Here is a 12,084-nt window from a genome sequence, read left to right as displayed (position 1 = left end):
TATATATATATGGAAAAGTAAATATGTGACTATCATGTATGTAATATTAAGTATAGAACCATCAAAATTGACTTCATTTTTTTTATTAAAAAACACAATTTATTTCATTGTTAGTTTCTTATTATTGCTTTTTGAGCTCATATTATTTATTATTTCATTATTTATCTCCAGCATCTACATATTTCGAATGTGTTGTTTATATTAGACCTCTAGTAGGCTTCATAACTTTCTTTGACACCTACCATATATGTATACTTGCATGGTTCTTTTTGATATGTTATGGGAAGAAGTTTATTCGGTTTTTTATGAACAATTTCAATCTTTCACTATAGTTTTCTATATTAAATTTGAATATGAAGATGTATAGGTAGTTGATAATGTATTTTTATACATAGTTTGTGGTGCAAAATTAAATATTTAAAACTCTATAAAAATATGTACAACATCTGGTCTAATAGAGAATAGAAAAAAGATGGTAGAGAGATTTGATTGCATTTTGTTAAAACTATGTAGTTTTTGATGGTACTATACCTAATATTAGGTACGTAACAGCTATATATATATATATATATATATACACACTCGTGTATTAAACGGTTTCACACATAATTTTTATAATATTAAAAAATAAAATATGTCGATATTTTATACGAAATACAAAGATATACTATTTAATTAAAAGACGATTGTGTCAATGTCACTGTACCAAAAAGTATTTAGTTTATTTATTTTTTATTTATTTATTTTCCCGTTTGTAAAGTTTACAAAAACCTCTAATGAAAGTCTTCTATAGACACCTCTCTCCTTCTTCTTGAGTTGGCCAGACCCTGTAAACACACTCTTTCTCTCTCTTCAAGCTTTCTCTCTCCCAAAAACTAAAAAATATAAAACCCTTTATGTTTCATGTGTTCCCAATACATGTTTAACGTGATTGAACCGATACGCTCCCTTTAATCAATCCTTTCTCTCTCTAAAGTCAACATGCACAAACCTCTGTTGATCCATTTATTTATATGAAAATTCCTTCATTCTTCATCATAAAAGCTATTGACTTTTTAAGGGATCGTTCAGAGTAACATGAAGAACAACGAAGAACAATCTCGATCTCTGTTTGGTATTTCTCTCTCCGATCGACCAAAATGGCAACAATTTCTCATCTGTTCTTCGGGGTTTTTCTTTGGGTATCTCGTTAATGGTGTTTGTGAGGTAATTTTTATCAAAGCCCTCTGTATTTTCCTTGAAGATTTAGGGGTTTTTCATGTCTTTTGTGTTTTTTCTTAACTAGCTGCTTTTCTGATAAAATAATTTCATAAACCCCTGTTATATTTCGGTATATTTTCATTAATTTGTTGTTCTCTAAACGCGCATCTTTAATTTGCTGATATTATTCAAAAACTTAGGTGTTGTATAAAAATCCATATTTGTTCTGACGAATCTTTCAAGAATTGGGTGTTCTCCAAAACCCCAATTTAAACCAGACACGATATGCTGAGAATTTTCAAGAATTGGGTTTGTGTGGGTTTTTGGAATTTTTCTTGAGGACGTTTATGGTTGCATGCAAGACCTCAAGAAGTTTTCCTTCATAATTTTGTAGTATATTTTAAGGTTTTAACTTTATCTTGATTTTTTTATTTTCCCCTGTACTTTTTGATCTAATTTTTTACAAACAAGTTAAATTCTTGATAACTGGCTTGAAGTTTTTGTTGAATCCTAAATGGGTCCTACACAGCTTATCAAAATACTTCCTATCTCAATCTGGTATCAAGAATTATTCGATGATAATATCATCGTCTTTGTTTGAGGCTTTGAGATTTAATTTTTAATAATTAAAATTAATTTGCAAAAAATAGTATTTTGGAGACTTGGACTATCTTTTGGACGCCGGCTAATGCACATCAGTGCAATCGAATTATTCTTTGGTTGTACATTTTGGTGTAAAATGCACAAATCGGACGAAAGGTACAACTAGTACTGCGTGGAGTACAGTTTGTCATGGCATTATTTCGTCTGGGGGAAAAGAATATTTTTTGGGAGTGATTGTACATTGTTTAAAGAACATTCATTTTCGTGAAAGAAACAATACATCAAGCGGAATATAGTGCGTTCTTTTTGGATATTTGTTAAACTTTTGGGGAAATTTTCTATTAGTTAATTTTAAATTGTCAACTTGTTCGATCTTTTTACATTTAAAAAAATATTGACTTTTGTGGGTAAACGCTTATAATGATCAATTTGGAACTCTTCAATTGTGTCGATGTTTGTATTGTGTGATGGTGCCCACTTAATTTGACTCCAAAAAACAAGAACCTAATTTTTTAGTTTGAAGGTTTAAAGTCTCAAACTTGGTGCTTTCTAAGTTCAAATTCCACATAATTCCTAGTAATTTAATCTGTAAAATGTATATATATAGAAATTTAATTCTTAGTATTCTAAGTTCAAATTCCACAAGAGCCTAATTTTTTAGTTTAAAGTCTCAAACTTGGTGCTTTCTAACTTTAAGTTCAAATTCCACATAATTCTTAGTATTTTAATCTCTAAAATGTATATATACAGAAACTTAATACATAGCTTAATGTAGTAGTTTATTTTCTGCAACTGGAGTGATAATATTTGTCAATTATATACTTCAAAAACAAATAATTTGACCTCGAAAAGTCAAAACTCGAAATTGGACTTTTATTTTCGGAATAATCAATATTATTTTTTGTGTGTTTCTCATTGCTCATTGATTCTTTTCAGGAATATGTATACAATCGACTTAAATTCAGGTCAGTTTTTTCATCAAATTGTTTATCTAGCTAATTATTAAGCCATGGTTTTGCTAAAAAAATTCAGAGTTTTTAAATTTCTTTTTGTTTTGTGTAGTTATGGCTGGTATTTTACATTCATTCAAGGATGGGTTTACCTTGCTTTAATTTACTTGCAAGGGTTCACCACCAAGCAAATGGTGAATCCATGGAAGACATATGTGAAGCTTTCAGCAGTACTCATGGGTTCTCATGGTCTCACCAAAGGGTCTTTAGCTTTCCTAAATTACCCTGCTCAACTCATGTTTAAATCCACCAAGGTAAAATCTTACATCATAAAGTTGGGACCTTTTTTGTATCCCAGATTTAAGAAATCCAAAATTTTGATGTCATGGAGAAAACAGTCAGATTTTTTTTTCTGTGCATTGTTTGGTTGTACGATGAATTATTATTTGATATATTGGAACTGTGATGAAAATGTTTCAGGTTCTTCCGGTGATGGTCATGGGGGCGTTTATCCCTGGATTGAGACGAAAATACCCTCCACACGAATATGTATCCGCTTTACTTCTGGTGGTGGGTCTAATACTATTCACACTTGCGGATGCAAATACTTCGCCTAATTTTAGCATTCTTGGTGTTGTTATGGTTTCTGGTGCTTTGATCATGGATTCATTTCTTGGGAATTTTCAAGAAGCTATCTTTGCAATGAATCCCAATACAACTCAGGTGATTTAGGGTTATTTTTTATGATGTGGATGGGGAGGGTATTTAAGTCTTTTGCACAATCAGTAATCCCTATCCCAACTTGCCCATCTTTTTGGGTGCGAGTCCAATTGGTAGTTCCTAGGGTGTGAATAAAGCAACCAAGTCAGAAAAAAGTAGAGTTTTTTTTTTTTTTTTTGGTATTGAAATTTTGGTTTTCTTGTGCAGATGGAGATGCTATTTTGCTCAACTGTTGTGGGTTTGCCTTTTTTGATTCCTCCAATGCTTTTGACAGGGGAATTATTCAAAGCTTGGAGTTCTTGTTGGCAGGTTGATTATTACACTTATCTCTTGATTAAACTTTTCAAGTCATCCGTAGTAGTTTCTGAATTCAAAATAGATACGGACTTTTTTCATCAAAATGATATCGTTTTTGTCTTATTCTGATACGTGTTATACTATTATTTAACATATCTGTAAGAAGTGCCTTTTAAACTGTCGAGATTTTCCTGTTGAATTTGAATTTTAAAACTTCTTGGTTTGACCTAAAAGGCCAATCCTGTCAGTTTTCAAGTTCACTATAGTTTGAGTTCTATACAGGCACAAGACATTTGCTTTGTGATTGATGTCACAGGTGTATAATGATTACTGCAGTTATCACAAAAGTCTTGCAAAATATTTAATTTGAAGTTTAGGTCAAACATCTACTTTTTAAAGTCGATAATTGATACAAATCATCACAGATTTTACCCCTATGGTTACATATTGTGCCAACTTGTAGCAATGTGTAGAGTATCTTTGAAGAAATTATGAAAATTTTTCAAGATTCTATTGTCCAATTTGGACTTCTGAACATTATTATTTTGACCGAAAAGTCAAAACATGACCTTTGACCAATTTTGTTTTGTGGGTGCAACTACAGCATCCTTATGTCTATGGCGTGTTGATATTCGAAGCAATGGCGACATTTATCGGGCAAGTTTCCGTCCTTTCGCTCATTGCCTTATTTGGAGCCGCCACCACTGCCATGGTACATTCTCTTTAACTTTGACTTCTTAACATTTTCATTCACCAAGGATGCTTTTGGTTTGTGGATTCTGGCAGAATTGGAATCCAAGATTCCATTCCATGGCATGTTTGAATCCGACGGAATTGGAATCCGAGATTCCATTCCGTCGTATGTTTGGCTGCCAAATCGACTAAATCAAATTTCATCATATTGCTTCAAATTCCATGTGTGATGGATTTCTTATGGTGGGTGGGAGGAAATTCATTACGATTTTTTTTTCATTATTAAAACCCTCATTATATGTGTACATAATATTGAAATAAACAAAAATAAAAAGTGAAATTTTATAAATTACTAAATTTTTATTTATTTAATTTCGTTCCATATTCTAGCAAACCAAACACATGATAAATTCCAATTCCTTTGAAAGATCTCATTTGTTACGAAAACAGTTTGTAACCAAATAAATTGGTGGTATATCACATCACATGATCTGATGATCATCCATCACGTGTTGTACTTTGTGTTACTAAACTTGCACCAAATTGCATTTGATAGATAACAACGGCTAGAAAGGCGGTGACATTGTTGCTATCTTACTTGATCTTCACAAAGCCATTAACAGAGCAACATGGGACTGGTTTGATTCTAATTGCAATGGGAATCGTGTTAAAAATGATCCCAGAGAACAAACCAACTCCAAGAATGGTTCAGAAGAGGAAAGAAGTGCCTTTGGGTAATAATGATGAAAACAGAAGAAACGAAGAGGAAGAGGAAAGGAGACCTTTGGTTTAATTCTTATATATATATATATATATATATATATATATATATATATATATATATATATATATATATATATATATATATATATATATATTATTTTTGTGTTTAGGTAAATTTTATTTGGTTTTGTGGGCATGAACAATAATGGAAAAAGGGTCTATTGGGTACATTAGGTTTTAAGTCCATTATAATGATTTTATTTATACATATTGATATAAGCATCTTCAAAACGCATATGCATAACAAATGTAGACACAGCATATGCATAGAACATGGGTTGTTTAAAAGTTTCTATTTTGAGAAAGAAATACCACAAGGGGATTTTCAATAATGCAATTTAAGAAGAGAAAGGCACAAGTTACAAAAAAAGTTGTTGCAGTAAGATATTTCAAGATCCAAATTCCATGTCAATGAATCGTAAATAACTCCCCCAGTCAACAATACATAGGTTGTTTAAAGTATCTATTTTTAGAAAGAATTTCTACAAGAGGATGTTCAATAATGCAAGTTACAGAAGTCAATACACAAGTTACAAGCCAAACAAAATTGTTAAATTTATAGTTTCCATTTTACTTATTTATATATTTGTAAAGAGTGCATATGCATATATTTACTTTATTATATCAGTGAAATACATGGAAACCCATTAGATATTTTCAACAAGAAATTTCGTAAAAGGAGTTGTAAAAACCATTCAATCATATCGAGTATCGACATTGGATAGATTTCTTGGTCAAATTATGTAAAACAATCAATTTCGAAAAGCAAAGTAGTTTCTAGTAACGACTTTTAAAGTTCAGTTGTTGTATTATGAAATCATGTTGTACAATTACATGTCCTCTGAATGACATGAGTACATGATTGTTGTTTGATATTTATCTGTGATTTAATGCGGTTCCTACCTAATTATGAATTGGTTATTTGATTTAATACGGCTCCCACCTAATTATGAATTGCTCTATCACCATTGTTTTTGACAACTACGATGAAAATAATAATTAACCTATTTAACTGAAAGGAGCTTCTCGATTTGTTGTTTCCTTCCTCACCTTGAAACAAATTATCACGTCTTTATTACTACTTTGCATGTGAAAGGATTTGCAAAGTGTTGTTTTTGAGATAACTTTATAGGTAATTCGGTATCATGATTCATAACTTTACAAGAAAGATACGTATATTGTACAAATGGATATCCATTATACTAATTACTTGACAATTGGTTTCAAAGTTTGTTTAGTGTCGCTTTTGAAACTTTGATTTTTTAAGTGGGAGACAAAAAGCTTACGTCCAAATGTTTTCTTTTTTTTTTTCAACATGAGTTTTGGGACCATGTTTAATTCATGATTTATTTATTTATTGTAAATTAATGTTTTTGATGTATGGCGCTCTTTATTTAAACAACTAAAGTATAATCTTTTAAAAAGAAATGAACGTTTTATGCTATGTATATTAATAAAGGGAAAAAAAAAAGGAAACTCCATTGCTATTTCTTGCACAAGTGTCTAATTTGAAAGAGAAATTCCACAAAAGGATGTTCAGTAATGCAAAATACATGAGTCAACGAACAAGCTGCAAGCCAAAAAGAATGACAAAACAAGATGGGTCATGTACATATAACCTCACCAGCCAAATGTAACATGTACTACACTTAATGCACCTAGTACAAGTCAAGGAAGCATTGGCACAAGGAAAAATCAGCATAATGCATTGGAATCAACCCCCAGCCAAAAAATCATAATCAAAGTAGCAGGTGATGATAAATCTTTTGATTCTATTTGTTAGAAGATAGAGTTGCCACTAATCCAGTCAAAGGCAGGTTTTATTTTAATTGCCTTGGCTTAAAGCTAATTGTAACGCGTGTTCTGCTTCTTTTAAAAACTGCTGAGTGAGTTGTTTTTGACCTCGCCTGTATACTATGCTCGACCATTTGTTTTGACTGATTTCTTGCTTCTTTGGTGCCCCATTGCTTCAATAAGAAATTACCAGAAAACAAGAAAATACAAAAACCATTCAGCCATTAAAAAGAAAATTTTGTCAAAACTACAAGTTAATTATTCAGCACTTGAAATCTCGTACCTTTTTCCTTCTTTGTGTGTATTATTGTAGCAGTAGACCTTCTCAAGTATTTGAGTATCAGAATCTTCTGTTCTAGAGCCCTCTTCTAGATCCATCATCCTTTAAATTTCACAAAATCGAGAAGAAAATCTTTTTCAATTCTTTCAAACTAAAGGGTTGTTTCTTTTTTTTTTTTTATTCCCATTAGCTTCTATACACTACAGATAAAGTAGCTGAATAGGTAATGATGTATGTCTGGATAAAAAGGTTTTTCTTCTAGACTGAATAAACAGTCTTAATGTAATCGAAACTAAATGACCATTTTACCCTCACATTCTAAAAAAAATCACAATATTCATCAATTTAAATGTGGGTGGAGTTGGAAGGAATAAAGAAGGGAAAAAGGCTAGTGTCTAAATACATCAAACCAGAGTTTTTTTGGCTTAACCTGTTATACCATTCTGTCCAGATTAAGTCAAAAAGAAACAGCCATGCATAGCTGTCCAGACTCCAGATTAAGTGCTTAACACATTAAACTCATTAAAATAAAATTAAACATCATTTATTCAGAAAGAAAAAAAAAATACCTTGTATTTAAAAGATCAAAAAGCAATTGTAGGGCGCCCGAATCCCCACAAGCTTCCCATGTTGCTGCACGAACTTCTACATCTGATGGTTGCCTCTCCCCATCTGAACCAACAAGCTTTAAACAAAATATATAGATTACTCACACGATAATCAAAATACAAATTGTTGTGTTGATATGTTAAATATGGTTATAAAAACTAGTGCTAAATGTTAGAAATAGCAACGTGCTTTCATTTATTTGTGTATTTCTTTTCTTTCTAATACATCATAGCACTTCCATTTTTTTTATTATACTTTTAAATTTTTACCATGTGAAAATTGATTTGTATATAGATGATATTTGCTATAATTTGTTAGATTTTTTGAAGCACAGTGTTGTAATAAAGCAGAAATATGAGTGCACCTCTTGAAGCAACGATGTAACCTTATATATCTCATCTTCCCCCATGGCTATAGTCCTTAAGCAAGTTAAGAACTCTTCGGGAAAAACAAGCTTGTTCAAGTAAGATGGAGTCTTTCTTTGACCACTCCAACTAAAATTGGGAACTTCATTTTCTTTACATTTACCATTTGTTTCTTTTTTGTTCGAGAAGAACCCATGATCAAGTAAAGTTTTTGATAAAAGACACCTCATTTCAGCTTTCTGTTGATTATAAAAATGTAGCATAGCATCATAAGTAAAACCATCACAGTATTTATATTTTATAGTGATGAAAATTGGCAATATAATTTGTACTAACTTGTGCTTCTAGAAGTTGTATTTTGGTTTCAGAAAACGGTACATCCTTGATAGCTTCAGCTGGATAGTGAAGCTGTGAAAGAGTAAATATGGTTACGTAAGTTGACCATATTGCCCTTGAGAAATTAACCATGAAAAGATCAATAAATGGGATTCAGTTTAATGACATTAGATACAGGAGAAGATTACCATGATATAGTCATCTGGATTATTATCCATGACAAATCCATATAAGTATAGAAGTTCCTGCAATTAAAATACCAGAATAGTATCATAAAAGGAAGAAAAAAAAATGTATAATGGTGGTGATGATTGTACCTCATTTCCTTTGTTACCATAGCTAATTGATATCTCTTTCCCACTTTGAAGACGAGCTTCTTCGACTATATTAATGCAAAGGGCAAAATGGTCTTTTAACATCAAAAAGTCGTTTGATTGTTCTAAAAAAAATTTATAATTACCGGAAAGAAGATACATGGACAATGGAACACCGGTTGCTGATCCTGTTCCATCAACTTCCCATGTTGCAGCAGCCTTTAAATCTGTTAAGTTGTGGAGTATTTTACATAAAAGTAACTTTGGGGAGCTTATTTACAAAAGCTTTATAGGCAAGGGCTTATTAGCAAATAGGTAAAAGTTTAGGGACTTCAGTGGAAAGTACCATGGTTGCAAAAGTCAATGCCAGGGACAAGACCCTCGACCCAAACAGTTTCTTCTTGTATAGAAGAAGAATCGACCCCATTTTCGACTTCATGTTCTGAAATTTAATGAGTAAATATAAGTATTTCACTTTTCTCATTATTAAAATCATATTTAGAAAGAAAACTCACTTTTGCCATTATCACCATTAGCCAACTCTGAATTGGAATCATGATTCTGTTGCTCTTCTTGAATTTGGGGAAATACATAAGAACGAGGAAGTGGTATACTTAAAGCACGTGTCCAAAATATTGAATTCGCCCTATAATTATAACAACAAGGAGATAATCATGGGAAACTTAAAAAAAAAAAAAAAGGGTTGAATGTAAGAATTAGCAATGTACTTTCAATGATTTGTTTGTTATAGCATCCTACTTTCATTGATTCCTCTTACAATATTGTGCTTTTAAAAATATACCCAATTATAGCAATGTCATCAAAATAAAAAGCAATTTTCAATGCTACAATAAGAAAACATTTAAAAGTACAATGCTATAAATAGGTAGATTTTCCAAAGTACAATGCTTTGATAAGAAAAAGATTGAAGGTACAATGATGTAATACAAAGAAATGAAAGCAGGATGCTATAATACACAAATATATTAAAGTACATTGCTATTTCTTGCATTTAAATTAAATCCATAACTTTTAGAGAAAGATTTGTACCAAAGGAAGTCACGGAAAGAAACTTCACTACAAAACAGAAAAAAAAAAAAAAAGGTAATTAAAATTAGTAAACGGATGAGATTATAGTTAACTGTTTATAAGATAGGTAAAGAGAGGAATGTTTATATAAAGTAAACAGTAATGAAGCGTAATACCTCAATAATGGAGAAGTTTAGATACACATATTTCTAAATGAAAATTTATGTTATTAGTATAAAAAATATAATGTGCACCTTTCTAAGTCACCATCAAGAATCAAAAGCTTCTTCATCAACTTTTTCACTTTATCATCATACAAGGACTGCAAACTCTTCTTCTGTAACATAAACCCTATGTTAAATTCACAAATCTTAAGTAGCCAACAATATTAAAGATACATGTTGTAAGATACTACAACATTGTACTTTCAATTTTTTTCCTTATTAAGATATTATACTTTGAAAAATCTACTCAATTATGTTTAGATGACATTGCTACAATTGTGTATATTTTGTAAAGTACAATGCTATAACAGGAAGGAACAAAAGTATGATGCTATAATAAACAAATAAATTAAAGTATGTTAACTTTTCTTGCATTTAACCCTAACTTGAATATTTTCATAAAGTTGTTGGGTAGGATAATTTAATTAATATTAAAAATAACTATGTGCACTTTTGTGTTAAAGAAACAACCAAGAGTTTAAATTCTATTTTAAATCACACCTGCAATTCGGTTGCTTTAAACAAAGTAGTTCCTTTTAGCTCCAAAAGCTCATCTTCAGAGAACCAAAGTGGGTTCCCGAAACTAGTTGGAAGTATATCAAGGTACCTAATATTTCCATTTTTTGCTCAATATATGAAAATCTAAAAAGAAATATATATTTATATATATAAAAAAGTGTAACTTGTGTTTATATACATACGGTTTCCATGAAGAATTCTTCCTTATAGATTCAAAAGTAAGAAACAAAAGTATCAAGAATCTGTCATCCACTTCTCCTTCCTCATACAACGCTGAACATACAGGTCCAAGTATTGGATCTTGTAATACCCTCATTGGAGTTATAGCCAAATTAAGAGGAACCACCAGTAAAACTCCTGAAATAATTTCAAAATAAGAAGATTTGACAGAGTGCAAAATTGATTATTAAGGTTTTGCAGTATATCCGAACACTCGTTTGACTTCAGTTATCATTCAATAAAGAACAAAAGAATTTGATTTCAACAGTTCAATTATCACATAATCTCAATACGATAATAAATCAGAAGGTGATGAAATAAGTTTCAAATTACCATCAGTAGCGCCATCAGATGAAAATACGCCAAACCCTCTGTTCGAATCGCTGTATTTGATGTTACAACCGCGCAATTCCACTCCATTCAACTGTGTATTTTACAAATATTCGAATAATGTATCAAATAATCAGAAATTATCACACGAAAACTAAATAGAGAGGATCAATAATAAGCTAAGAAAAAGTACATAGAATCTTCATGAGTCTACCTTTAACCATTCAAGAAGCAGTTGAAGCTTTGCTTCTTCAGAGCTCCCCATGGCTGCGAATTTCACTATTTTTCTTGAGGGGTTTTAGTTTTTCAGAAAACAAATTCCACTTTGTTGACGAAGCCCTTCTACTTTTCTTTAATGACCTAACAGTCCTTGTTTATTAGTGTGATATCTACCAAGCACCCATAGTAGGATTGTGAAACGTGTTGTTTCGGGTTCGTGTCATGTTGAAACAAATGGATTGAAAGGACTTGAACCTAACCTAATCTATTTAATTATCGTGTCGTGTAAGCCTATTTATTTTCGTATCGGGTTTGGATTATGGTTAGACCTTGAAATATGTTGTGTCATATGAGGTCGAAACACTAAATATGTTGAAAGAGTAGAAGTTAGGTAGATAGAAAAAAAAAAACTGAAAAGAAAATAGCAGTTCGGAGACGAAATGGCTAGACTAATAGTAAGTTTAGAATGCAAAATGAAGAGAATAAAAGTTGGAGACGCAGATTGACGAGATCATGAGGAGTAGGGAGTAACTGAAGGAACTTTGCACTTTGAGATAGAATAGATAAAACTGAAAATGAAGTCTTTATATTACAAAATGA

The 12,084-nt window shown here is 31.2% G+C and overlaps 2 protein-coding genes across 2 annotated transcripts; one reads left to right on the top strand and one right to left on the bottom strand.

Moving 5' to 3' along the window:
- The first annotated feature begins 786 nt into the window (after positions 1-786).
- On the top strand, positions 787-5,578 carry LOC145061672 (UDP-galactose/UDP-glucose transporter 2-like). Its single transcript, XM_079009207.1, has 7 exons — positions 787-1,206; positions 2,740-2,768; positions 2,866-3,067; positions 3,234-3,476; positions 3,681-3,782; positions 4,375-4,482; positions 5,020-5,578. The coding sequence occupies exons 1-7, from the start codon at positions 1,078-1,080 to the stop codon at positions 5,254-5,256; spliced, it is 1,050 nt and encodes a 349-aa protein (XP_078865333.1). The 5' UTR covers positions 787-1,077; the 3' UTR covers positions 5,257-5,578.
- Positions 5,579-6,750: 1,172 nt separating this feature from the next.
- LOC145062915 (SET domain-containing protein) lies at positions 6,751-11,589 on the bottom strand. Its single transcript, XM_079010505.1, has 16 exons — positions 11,480-11,589; positions 11,269-11,359; positions 10,899-11,073; positions 10,699-10,804; positions 10,228-10,310; positions 9,995-10,021; positions 9,460-9,590; positions 9,291-9,386; positions 9,091-9,171; positions 8,948-9,012; positions 8,819-8,875; positions 8,631-8,702; positions 8,294-8,533; positions 7,890-8,005; positions 7,324-7,422; positions 6,751-7,213 (listed from the first exon to the last, which is right to left on the bottom strand). The coding sequence occupies exons 1-16, from the start codon at positions 11,528-11,530 to the stop codon at positions 7,072-7,074; spliced, it is 1,632 nt and encodes a 543-aa protein (XP_078866631.1). The 5' UTR covers positions 11,531-11,589; the 3' UTR covers positions 6,751-7,071.
- Positions 11,590-12,084: the final 495 nt, after the last annotated feature.

Source organism: Lactuca serriola, chromosome 7, assembly GCF_051521515.1.
Source record: "Lactuca serriola cultivar US96UC23 chromosome 7, Lser_US96UC23_V15, whole genome shotgun sequence".
Classification (NCBI taxonomy): Eukaryota; Viridiplantae; Streptophyta; class Magnoliopsida; order Asterales; family Asteraceae; genus Lactuca; species Lactuca serriola.
Note: the sequence above shows the minus strand (reverse complement) of the source record. Positions and strands in the feature narration are given on the sequence as shown.